Here is a 12,153-nt window from a genome sequence, read left to right as displayed (position 1 = left end):
CCTCTATTTATACTCCATGGATTAGGGTTTGAACACTGCATGGGAATGCTACCGTTGGAGGGCAGGTCTGGAATTTCCATCTTCTGTTGTGGCTGAGAGTGTTAGGTAGGTCGTCAGGATAGTACATTTGCTTTTGTACTTGGATAGTGACTTGACCTTAAACCTAGTAGACTTCTGATCAGAGTAATGCTTCGTGTTGGAACTTGTGAAGCTCGTTGCTAAGAGTCAGAGGGAAGCATGGATCCTCTGTCCATTGTATCTTCTGATTCTGAACTCAGAGCGAAGTACTTGGTCTTCAAAGCCATCTTGCTTCTGGACATCAGAGTCTCCACTTTTCAACTTCTGGATCTTCAGAGTCTTCTACACCTTCAGAACATCTGAACCTTCAGAGTGTCTGGGTTGTCAGAACGTCTGGATCTTCAGAACTTCAAATGACTGAGTCCACATCAGATCTTGATATACTTCAGATCTTCTGAAGCTTTTCTATTGTTCAGACTGAACATAGAGATTGCGAAAGCGTTGCTTGGGACACTCTTTAAGCACAGTGCTTCTGATTTGTGTGAGATTAGATATAGGTCAGAGCCTGTAAAAGCACACTCAGAAAAACACGTTAGAGTATCAAAATTGTTCATACTAAAATGTTAACTTGTAATCATCAAAACATAGAGTTGTACTACTCGATCAAAACTTGATCTTACAATAACCAGTTGAAGCACCTCTTCCCTTTGGGTCCAAGAAAGAAGATCCACGGTATGATGGCACTAGAAACTCCCCACTGAAGCTGTCTGGCTTCCCAGATGCTACCAACTGTTTGATGGTGAAAAGGAACGGAACACGCTCGCCACCGGGAAGCTGAACTGTGACAGCAGCGTAGTCAATGCCATCTTTCTCCTCTAACTTGACAGTGAAATCAGAGGAAACCTCAAAGGATCCTTCGATCTCGTCGAGGGTGTAGGTCAGACTGAAGGTATGAAAAACGGTAGAAAGGGGGGGTTTGAATAACGTTTTCAGTACAAAACTTCCACCTTAAAGATTTTGACAAATCTTTCGAGAACTTAAGTGCTAAAGATAAGAGATAGAAAAGCACACAAGGATTTTATCCTGGTTCACTTGATAAATCACTCAAACTACTCCAGTCCACCCGTTAAGGTGATTTCTTCCTTCTTAGAATGAAGGCAATCCACTAATCAGATAATTGTTACAACTGCACTTGAAAACTACAAGTGACTAACAATACACTGACTTAGCTCACACTAAGATTCACTCTCTTAGTCTTCTCTAGGATCCGATCAACCTTGATCTCCTAAAGGAACTAAACAAACTGTTTATCAAAGAATTGTTTACAAGAGATTTGCTTCTAAAAAGCTAATAGTAAACTCAATGAATTTCAGATGAAAGAAAGCTTAGAATAATTTGAATATGTCTTGCGCGTATGTATTACTTCTAGCCACTTCTTTCAATCTTCAGCCTCTATATATACTCCAAGGATTAGGGTTGAGCAATGCATGGGAAATGCTACCGTTGGAGGGCAGTTCTGGAAAATCCAGCTTCTGCTGTGGCTGAGAACGTTAGGTAGGTCGTCAGGAAGGTACACTTGCTTTTGTACTCGGATAGTGACTTGACCTTTTAACCTAGGAGACTTCTGATCAGAGAAATGCTTCGTATTGGAACTTGTGAAGCCGGTTGATCAGAGTCAGAGGGAAAGCACAGATCCTCTGACCATTGTTTCTTCTGATTCTGAACTCAGAGGGAAGAACATGGCCTTCAGAGTTTCTTGCTTCTGGACTTCAGAGTTTCCACTATTCAGCTTCTGGATCTTCAGAGTCTTCTACACCATCAGAACATCTGAACCTTCAGTGTTTCTTGGTTATCAGAACTTCTGGATCTTCAGAGCTTCTAGTGACTGAGTCCTCATCAGAGTTTGTAGAACTTCTGAAGCTTTTCCACTGTTCATACTGAACATGGTGAATGCGAAAGCGTTGCTTGGGTCACTCTTTATACACAGTGCTTCTGATTTGTGTGAGATTGAGTTGAGGTCAGAGCCTGTAAATAGCACACTCAGAAAAACACGTTAGAGTACCACAATTGTTCATATCAAAAGGTTAACTTGTAATCATCAAAACATAGAGTTGTACTACTAGATCAAAACTTGATCTTACACAGACGTGTCATGAGCTTGGTGTTTTGGAACTCAAGTGGGGCGTTCTTGGCTACTCCCTCTGCCTTCACTGTGAATGAAGTGGGTTCAAGGCAGAACTTCTTGGCATTGTACTTCCCGGCCTTGAAGGAAAATGATTCCACTCCCCCTTCAATGGTGGGGCATTGGTTTGCGGTTCCGGTTCCCTTCACTTCCATGTATGTCTTGCTCTGAATTTCATCGAAGGTTAGCCTCTTCGGAGCACCTTCCGCACTTGCTCTCTGATGGCGAAGAAGGAATTTGAAGAAACTGATAGCGGCGAGGGCGGAGGAACGGTTGAAGCAACGAACACAATCGCTGGACGTTTCGAAGTTTGCAACGACGTATCGGCGGAGGGTCGGGAGACAGTGGGGGCGACTGCATCGGTACATAGTGATATGGACCGCGGATTTCGAGGGAATAAAGGCTCATACTGACGATCTGGTAGTGGTAATGGTAAGAATAAAAGGTTTCAATGTATAGAGGGTGCTTTTAGACCAGGGCAGCTCGGCGGATATAATCTATGAGGACGCATTCAGACAGATGGGGCTGACGGACAAGGATTTAAAGCCATACGCGGGAAGTTTGGTAGGTTTCTCTGGGAAACAAGTTTAGGTACGTGGCTACGTAGAGTTGGATACAGTTTTCGGAGTGGGCGAGGACGCCGAGCTCTTGAGGATAAAATATCTGGTCCTACAAGTCGCGACCGCTTATAACGTCATCAAAGGGCGAGGTACCTTAAATCGCCTCCATGCAGTGATATCTACAGCCCACCTTGCGGTAAAATATCCCCTACTTTGCGGGAGGATAGGGAAACTGGCAGTAGACCAAAAGGGGGCGAGGAAGTGCCATAGCCACTGCTTCAACCTGTATGGCAGAAAAGGAGCTGGCGACGGGCACAGGTGCCACGAGATTGGGACGTCTGAAGGCGGTGAAGGCGAACAAGAGCGTTTGGGAGCACAGAGCCAGAGTGACAGCGACGAAGGGAAGGGGAGGAATCAGGGCGAAGAATCCCGTAGGATAAGAGAAGGCAAGCTCTACGCTCAAAAAGATAATGAGTGGTATGACGAGGACTGGGACATGAACGCTACCAGTAGAGGAATACTGGCAATCGAGCCCAGACTCACCAAGGACTAAGAACAATGCTTGAGTGAACTCGTAGAAGATAACGTTGACCTCTTCAATTAGGGGAAAAGAGGAACTGTTTGTGGGGAGCCGCCTGCATTTGCTTGGCCCCCTCGGAAGACAGGAGAGGGAGAAACTCATCGTCAGACTAGGAATGAAGGAAAGAAAATAGCACAAGGAAGGGGTAACAAGAGGGAGGCCGAGCGATTAAGGGATGTGGGCGGAAGACCAACGAAGTCAGCTCGACCCGCCAATCGCGAAGAAGAACGGGGACAAATCCCTCGCAACGGCGGGAAAGGCAAAGAGGGCGAGGAAGACAGGACGCTGGGAGTTATACTTTAATCGAGAAGGAGACCCAAAAAGCAAGGACCAAAATAAAGATGCACTCTTTTTCTCCGACACGGGAGTTTTTTAACGAGGCATCCCTTGATGTAAAATTTAAACAAATCAAATAAAAAAGGATATTCTTAGCAATACTCCTAACTATCGAACTGAGACGGCAACCTGGTAGGAAAATTTTCCTGAAGGTGGCGATCCCAACACGACCATGATGTGTGGGGATCGCTCCGGAAAGTTCGGCGCTGACCGTAGCCCCTGCAGGCGACGTGTGCGGATGAGCTTCCTGCCGCCACCCGTTGGCGGTGTGCGCGAATAAGCTCTTTATCCAAAGAACCTCCCCGAAATATGGGCGAGTCGAGTCTTCCCGAAACGCGGGAAGCATTTTTAACTAGGCCAAAATTCTCGGGTACACTCATATGGCCATTGGGCCCCGAGCAACTCTAAGTCCCCACCTAATAAGGCTGGAGGGGCCACACCTGCTCTTACGGGAAATATTGGTGCGAACAAAAGCCTCAGTAAAATACCGAGCGAAAGTCCTAGTTACACGTAGCACACTCTCGAAAAATTACTCACGCAAAACTGGGAGGCTAGCACTGAAAACACGTGCTAAACAGCGATGAACAAAAGGCGAAGATAAGTAGCGGGCCGCCCGCCTCGCCCGCTTAACTATCCTTCGCTCATTTAATTATTCATCTATTCCTTCATTTATCTGTTTATATTGGGGCGACTTACTAACTCGATTATTAGTTTGCTCGTATGTTCATAATAGTGCACGTCAAAACAATTCGGGAAACAAAACTTTTATTAAAATACTTGACTTAATACATTTAAAAGGGGGGGTCTCTCCTCATTTTCCTACATTCTTTGCGCTGCTCTGTCCTCTCAAGCTCCAACCGGTATTGCCTGTACTCTAAGTTGCAAAGTTTCCGGCTCAGCTCCCGCTTCTCAGGACCTTCTTCCACCGTCTCCAAAGCTGTTATCACCGTTTCTTTCTCCTCTAGCAGATCTAGCTCCCGCCGACAGAGCTCTTGAATTTCCTCCACGAAGCAGAGAAAATATCGGAGGATAGCGTCCATCTCAGGACTCAGATCCATTCCCAACAGTTTGTTGGTCAGGTCGTAGACGTTGGGATCTTCCGGATGCCTGACGTTGATGAAGAGGTCTTCATCAAAAGCTTTCTTCCTGAGCTCTCCCAAACAGGCAATGTAGGATGCCATTTCCTTGATGTTTTAGAAAGCAGATGAGATGTGAATATTGTGCGTTTTGGTTCTTATTTATAAGCCCGGTTCAGTCTCCTGAAGTTATTGATGGAGCAGTTTCTCGAGGAGTTTTTCTTAGAAAAGGAGCGACTTGCAATAAAGGCTTGAGAGTTCGTGGCCGGTGGTCAACGGTGAACCGTTGGAACGTGGGGAAGAAGCACATGGGCAGACGTTTAAAATTCCCTAAGAGGAACGTCCCGCATAGTTTATCTCCCGGCGGGAGGCATACAATTAAGACTCATAGCAAAAGCATTAAAAACTTGGGGTAACTTGGGGTCCTCATTCGAAAAGAAAAAAAAAAGAGAAGAGAAAAAAAGGAAGACCCTTGGTACAAAGAAAACAAAGATAATCTAAGGACTCCTAACATTTTGAGTTGGCTCTACATGTTCTTCCGTCAGGAAACGCTCGGCGACGAAGCCTGGAGGATTGTCGGGCCCGACCAATCCTGTGGGTGTAACCCTCTTAAATGTTCCCATCTGGCTGAGATCAATCAGAGGATGGAGATGGTCGACTTGGGCTTTGGCAAGGAAGAAGCCTCAGCCGCGTTCAGAAGCGGCAGCAACAGCAGCCTCTGACCTCAATCTTTCTTCTAAGGCCTTCGCGTCAAGAAGGGCTTGAGTCTTCCCTGAGGATAGAAGATCATCTTTCTTCGCCAGGTCAGATCAAAGGTTTTCAAGGTCGGCCTTCGTCAAAGCTATTTGGTCTGCTTTCGCGCTCGATTCTAGCTGCGCCTCCTGTCGCAGCTCTACAAGAGTTTTCTCCAATTCAGAAATCCTCCTGTCGCGGAACTCTAAGCTAAATTCAGCACGAGCGGACTGCTCGACTAGTTCTTTGGAAAAGGAGTTTTCCTTGGCGATCAATTGAGCGGCGAACACTTCGCGATCCTCAGCAAGTTGAGAATTGAGAGCGCGGAGGCGCGCCACTTCGGATCGTAATTCGTCAGCATCCTGGGAGGAGCGCCTATAGCAGTGGAACGCGTGGAGCACTCCCGCCACAGCCCCTTCAGAGACATTATCCAAACCACGCTGCTTAACAACTTCATCCATTCGCGCCATTTGGGCTGATGTCAAAGTTAGAGAACACGGGAATCTTCGACTCACAGACCCTGAGGAGAGGGTGGAAGTATGAATAGGTGGAGGAGGGGCGTTGGCGGAAGACGTCAGGTTTAGACCAAGCGGCGATGAGATAACTGTTGGACGGAAAAGTGAGCTGTCGACAAGACCGTGTTGGGATAGGTTTTTGAGTTTTATAGAGATTGGAGAAGGGAGGTGAAATTGAAGAAGGTGAATGAGATGAGCATTGTAGTGTTACCCAAGAAAAGACGAATGCTTGTTGTTGTGTTGCCAAATTGTGGTTGTTTATGTCGTCGCATAGCATAGCATAACATTAAAGTTGGCATGAATTGGCATGTTCTAAGTTGGAGCGAATGCTCACCTATGCTGGCCTGGATTGACATGTTCTTAGTTGAAGGCTTATGCCTTGTGTTGAAGGCTTATGCCTTGTGCCTCGGTAAACCGACAATTTTCTAAGTTGGGAGTTCTGCTCCAATGGTACGACATGCATCTGCACAGTTGAGTCACATTGCATTTGCATATAGTCTTGTGTTATTGTTGATGTGATGAGTTATGGTGATGATGAATGATGAGTATGATTTCGGCTTTTGTACCCTAGTAGTATAGTTTAGGGTTTGAAAATTACAACTTTGGGGTACTTTTTCTTTTATTTACCAATCTAGTATAAATCGCTAATGTCAGTGGCGATTCTATTTGTTTTTTAAAAATTTTTAAAGAATCGCCAATAGCATTGGCGTTTTCATTTTTTTTTTCGTTTTTTATATAAATCGCCAACACGGTTGGTGTTTTCTTATTTTTTTATTTTTGTTTTTTCTTACAATCGCCAACTATGTTGGCGTTTTTTACCTTTTTGTTTTATTTTTTAAATCACCCACACGTATTTTTTATTTTTTTAATTAGTAATTAAAATGGTGTTTAATCAATTGATACTCACACACAATTTTGTGTCATTATTCACTTTTGCAGCACTTTAATCATAAATATTTGAACCGATATTTAAAAATAAACACATGCATTACATAGTTTAGTTGGGGATGAAGAGTATTGGTCATCTTACTCAGGTCCCAATTGTATGCCAAATCCTCAGCTTAGGCGAGAACTTGTCGGTAGACCATATAATTGAAGGTATGAAAAACGGTAGAAAGGGGGGGGTTTGAATAACGTTTTCAGAACAAAACTTCCACCTTAAAGATTTTGACAAATCTTTCGAGAACTTAAGTGCTAAAGATAAGAGATAGAAAAGCACACAAGGATTTTATCCTGGTTCACTTGATAAATCACTCAAGCTACTCCAGTCCACCCGTTAAGGTGATTTCTTCCTTCTTAGAATGAAGGCAATCCACTAATCAGGTAAGAGTTACAACTGCACTTGAAACCTACAAGTGACTAACAATTACACTGACTTAGCTCACACTAAGATTCACTCTCTTAGTCTTCTCTAGGATCCGATCAACCTTGATCTCCAAAAGGAACTAAACAAACTGTTTATCAAAGAATTGTTTACAAGAGATTTGCTTCTAAAAAGCTAATTGTAAACTCAATGAATTTCAGATGAAAGAAAGCTTAGAATATTTTGAATATGTCTTGCGCGTGTGTATTTCTTTTTCTTAGCCGCTTCTTTCAATCTTCAGCCTCTATATATACTCCAAGGATTAGGGTTGAGCGTTGCATGGGAAATGCTACCGTTGGAGGGCAGTTCTGGAAAATCCAGCTTCTGCTGTGGCTGAGAACGTTAGGTAGGTCGTCAGGAAGGTACACTTGCTTTTGTACTTGGATAGCGACTTGACCTTTTAACCTAGGAGACTTCTGATCAGGGGAATACTTCATATTGGAACTTGTGAAGCCGGTTGATCAGAGTCAGAGGGAAAGCACAGATCCTCTGACCATTGTATCTTCTGATTCTGAACTCAGAGGGAAGAACATGGCCTTCAGAGTTTCTTGCTTCTGGACTTCAGAGTTTCCACTATTCAGCTTCTGGATCTTCAGAGTTTTCTACACCATCAGAACATCTGAACCTTCAGTGTTTCTTGGTTATCAGAACTTCTGGATCTTCAGAGCTTCTAGCGACTGAGTCCACATCAGAGTTTGTATAGCTTCAGAACTTCTGAAGCTTTTCCACTGTTCATACTGAACATGGTGAATGCGAAAGCGTTTCTTGGGTTACCCTTTATACACAGTGCTCCTGATTTGTGTGAGATTGAGTTGAGGTCAGAGCCTGTAAATAGCACACTCAGAAAAACACGTTAGAGTACCACAATTGTTCATATCAAAAGGTTAACTTGTAATCATCAAAACATAGAGTTGTACTACTAGATCAAAACTTGATCTTACAATCTCCCCCTTTTTGATGATGACAAAACTAAGATTTTTGATGAACAATTCTTAAACATTAAACTGAATTCACTCAGAGTTTAGAGATATAGAATAAGACTTATCCTGATGTGAATAGTTTATCTTGCTCATTCTGAATTCAAGTCACTGCTTGATTCTGAGCTTAGCTCCCCCTGAATCTAATACTTGATGAAAACGTTAGTAAAGTCTAGATTCTGAGCTAAAAAAAAATATAAGAGTTCAGAGTGAAAAGCTTATGACATAGATGAAAAACGAATAATCAGAGCGCATAAGTGATCAGAGTCAGGGACAAGGTATCAGAGTCTTGGGTATCAGAGTCAACTTAGAATCACTTCAGAAGAAGTGAAATGTATTCCTTGTATTTGCCCAGTGACACATCTATGGTCATGAAGGTGGAACTCTTAAAATCTCCAAAAGAAAAATAAGTCACACTAACACATCTTACAAATCAAAAACTGGGTTTACTCCCCCTTTTTGTCATAAGCAAAAAGCTTGGGGTGTGAAAAACTTAGCTTGAAGTACAAGGTACTCCCCCTTAGAGAAGGTCTAAGTTTAAAAGAAAATGAAAACGATGTAAGAATCAGAGTTAGGCGAAAATAAATAGAAGAGTTAATGCAAGGGATGAACGTTTACCACCGGTCAAGTGAGTAAATAGAAGGGTCAGTTACCAAGAACTTAACCTCGAGAAACTGTAAGAGCATTAACTTTCAGAGAGAAAGTGAAGCCTATAAAAAGCGTTGGAGAGAAAGGTAAGCTTCACACCTCGAATAATTTTCAGTAAGAAAAAATGGCATCATACAACGTAGCACTAGAAGAGCTGAGGAAGAAGGCCTTTGAAGAGGACTTGATCCTGAACATCAGGCATCCAGAGGGTGCAACTACCATCGCGGAGCTGACACGGACACTGCTGGAAGAGGACCTGCGTCCAGAGTTGGAGAGAGACCTGAAGGAATTTCTTGCCTTCGTGGAGGAGGTGCAAGAACTCAGCCGGCTTGAACTCAAGCTGCTGGAAGAGAAAGAGAGTTTGGAAGAGAAGCTCAAGACTTCAGAAGAGATTCTGGAGAGGGATGAGCTAAAGATCAGGCTCAGCAACATCCAGCATGTACTGGAGCGTCTGGAGAAGGATAGGTCAGAGCAGCGCCAGGAGTGCAGAAGAATGAGGAGAGATCCTCCATTCTAGATTATATGATGGAAAGAAATATGATGTAAACACAAAACAATTATGAATAAAACGAGTTTAGCAAACATATGTGACATAAGTATATAGTTATGCATATATAATCACAAACGAACAAAAGAGAATAAATAAATAACAAGAAACAGAGTTTAACAAAGGAAAACAAAGGTAACGAAAAAGAAGAAAAAGAAGAGATCCTAAAACTAAGGTTTGTCAGTGCGTCGCAGAAGTTCCATCATCATGTGCTTCATCTCAATCAGCATGGATTCATGAGTGTCAAGACGTTGTTCCATGATGTCGAGTCTGGATGAGCTTGTCTGAGTAGAACTGGAAGGAACATTCTGAGCAGCTTGAGGATCTGGAATGGAAGCAGAAGCAGCAGGAGTAAACACAACTGGTGCAAGTGCTTGGCATCTAAGAGCTTCAGCCTCAGCTTCAAGTCGCTCTGCCTCAAGTCTGGCTTGTGCAGCTTGAGCTGCTGCTTGACGTGCAGCTTCTTCTGCTTGTTCTTTCTTTCTCTTGGCTTCTTCAATAGCTTCAAGAAGCTTATTTCTCTGTTCTAGTTCATGAAGAGCCACCCTTCTAGCAAACCTTTGCTTTGCAGCCTCAATGCTCTGACTGCCCTCTGCATGCAGGAGCTGCATCATAATCGGAACTTGAGCCACTAGCCAAGTGCTCAGATTGTTCCACTCATCAGCCACATTTTCAGCATTCTCACTGAGATCAGTCTGACCGTGCACATTGCGGAGCCTCAAGGAGGCTTCATGATAGAAGATATTGATGCACTCAGAGAGAGATGTGGGTTGAAGGTGAGTATAGGGAATGATGGAGAGGTTGGGTGCAGGAGAGGCTGGGTGATTGCTGCTATGAGCTTCAGAGGCACCTTGTGGAGAACCAATGTTAATCATGGGAGCATTGGGTTCAGAGGTTCCAAGGTGAGGGTCTGAAGTTTCAACCAGAGGGTGAGGTGATCTAACCGAGGATTGGTTAGACACTGATTGTTCGGGTTCAGGGTCTGGTTGAATGGGCTCTTGTTGGTCAGGGACAGGGTGAGCTTGTTGAACTAAGGGGTCTGCCTCTTGGATAGGATCGGCCAAGATAGGTTCATCTGGGTCAACTAGACGTTCAGGTCTAGGGCCAGGATATCTCCTAGGGCTTGGACAGGTAAGGTAATACGCTTCCAAGGCAGACACCTTCTCTTTTCTAACCTCCATGAATTTTCTAATGGATTCAGAGTTATTGGAGGGAGAAGAGTCAGCAACATTGGTTGGGAAGGATACAGGTGTAAAGGCTGTTGAAGAGTCTGTATCCGTGGTTCTGGCAGCAGGACGTGCTGATGCTCTGGGAGCAGAGTGATCAGACGTTCTGGGTTGTGGTTCTGTTTGGTTGGGCTCTGGTTGGTCATGGATGATGGGTTCAGAAGATAATGGGTCGTACGGAATGGTAAGGAGAGAGGTTGGATCTTCTGACCTAGAGGTTGGGTTCTGAAGCAAATTCCAGAGAGGTGCTTCGGTAGGAGAAGGTTGAAAGAAGGAGGATCGTGGGGAATGTGGTGGAGAGGTGGTTTGTGCGGCTGGTTGGGATTCAGGAATAGGAGTAAGGGGATTTGAGGAGTGTTGAAGCAAGGCAGAAATAGGAAGTGCATCAAATAAATTCAAATCATCATCAGAAGCAAGTGCAGGCTTACTTGAATGTGCTGATGATCGAGTCACTCTGGCAGGAGGTTCAGTCCTTCTGACCACTGCAGCAGCTGGTTCCACCCGAGTAGGCTTCACCACGATTCTGACCTTCTTCTGCTTCTTCTTTGGAGGACCATCCTCACTATCACTATCATCACCATCATCAGGCTTTCTCTTTGTCTTCTTGACCAGAGGGACATCAGATTCTTCAGAGGATTCTTCCAGAACCATCTTCCTCTGAGCTTTCTTCTTGGGAGGAGAAGGAAACTCTGGAGCTGGCGGCAGTCTGCTGAAGAAATCATCAAGATCAATTTCGAATCCTTGAGCCCTGAGGTCTTCAACATAGCATCTGATGGCTTCAGGATTGTCTGCTTGAGTCCACAGTGGGTAGTCATTCAGAGGCATCCTTCTTCCTCTGATCTCAAAAGATGTGTCTTCATGAGCAGGAGCAATCTTCTTCTGGACCAAACCCATCTTCTTCAGAGAGTTGGCAGTGAAGACATCGCTGACAATTGTGCTCAAGTCCTCTGTGCAACCAGCATTGATCAGGTCTTGAATGAGGCCACTCTCAATGAAGAGATCAGACAGCAGTCTCCCAAAGGGGATATACTTGATTGCTGACTTGATTGAGGCAGTAGTCCTAGACTTCCGGATACACTCCTTCAAGTAGGAGAACAGGATGTAGGGAAGGCAGATCTTCCTCTTGTCTTGAATGAAAAACAGCATCGCCTTCTGGTTGAAGTTGATGTAATCTGGGGAACTGCCCTTCGGTCTCTGATTGATACAGTTGAGCAGGATCTTGTGCCAGATCCTGAGTTTGGGGTGAAGGTCCATCACTTTGTAACTTGTCTTGCCCGGTTTGAAAGTGGTGTACAGGGCCTGGTTGGTTTTGTCTTTGGTGCTGGGTTTCAGCTTCGACTCAGTGAATTGGAATCGAAACCCATAAGCAGTGTCTGCACCTAGCAGATTCACG

The 12,153-nt window shown here is 44.3% G+C and overlaps 1 protein-coding gene across 1 annotated transcript; it reads right to left on the bottom strand.

Annotated features, from left to right (window-relative positions):
• Window positions 1–681: 681 nt before the first annotated feature.
• On the bottom strand, window positions 682–2,568 carry LOC130712375 (oxygen-evolving enhancer protein 1, chloroplastic-like). The gene is made up of 2 exons (XM_057562211.1): window positions 2,150–2,568; window positions 682–961 (listed from the first exon to the last, which is right to left on the bottom strand). The coding sequence occupies exons 1-2, from the start codon at window positions 2,566–2,568 to the stop codon at window positions 682–684; spliced, it is 699 nt and encodes a 232-aa protein (XP_057418194.1).
• Window positions 2,569–12,153: the final 9,585 nt, after the last annotated feature.

This window comes from Lotus japonicus, chromosome 4 (genome assembly GCF_012489685.1).
Source record: "Lotus japonicus ecotype B-129 chromosome 4, LjGifu_v1.2".
Taxonomy (NCBI): Eukaryota; Viridiplantae; Streptophyta; class Magnoliopsida; order Fabales; family Fabaceae; genus Lotus; species Lotus japonicus.
The sequence above is the reverse complement of the archived record's forward strand: the minus strand, read 5'-3'. Positions and strand labels throughout refer to the sequence as shown.

Coding starts and splice junctions, on each gene's coding strand:
- LOC130712375 (XM_057562211.1), bottom strand. CDS start 2,568: ATGTACCGATGCAGTCGCCCCCACTGTCTCCCGACCCTCCGCCGATAC. Junction 962..2,149: donor ACACGTCTGTGTAAGATCAA/GTTTTGATCTAG, acceptor TCATACCTTCAG/TCTGACCTACACCCTCGACG.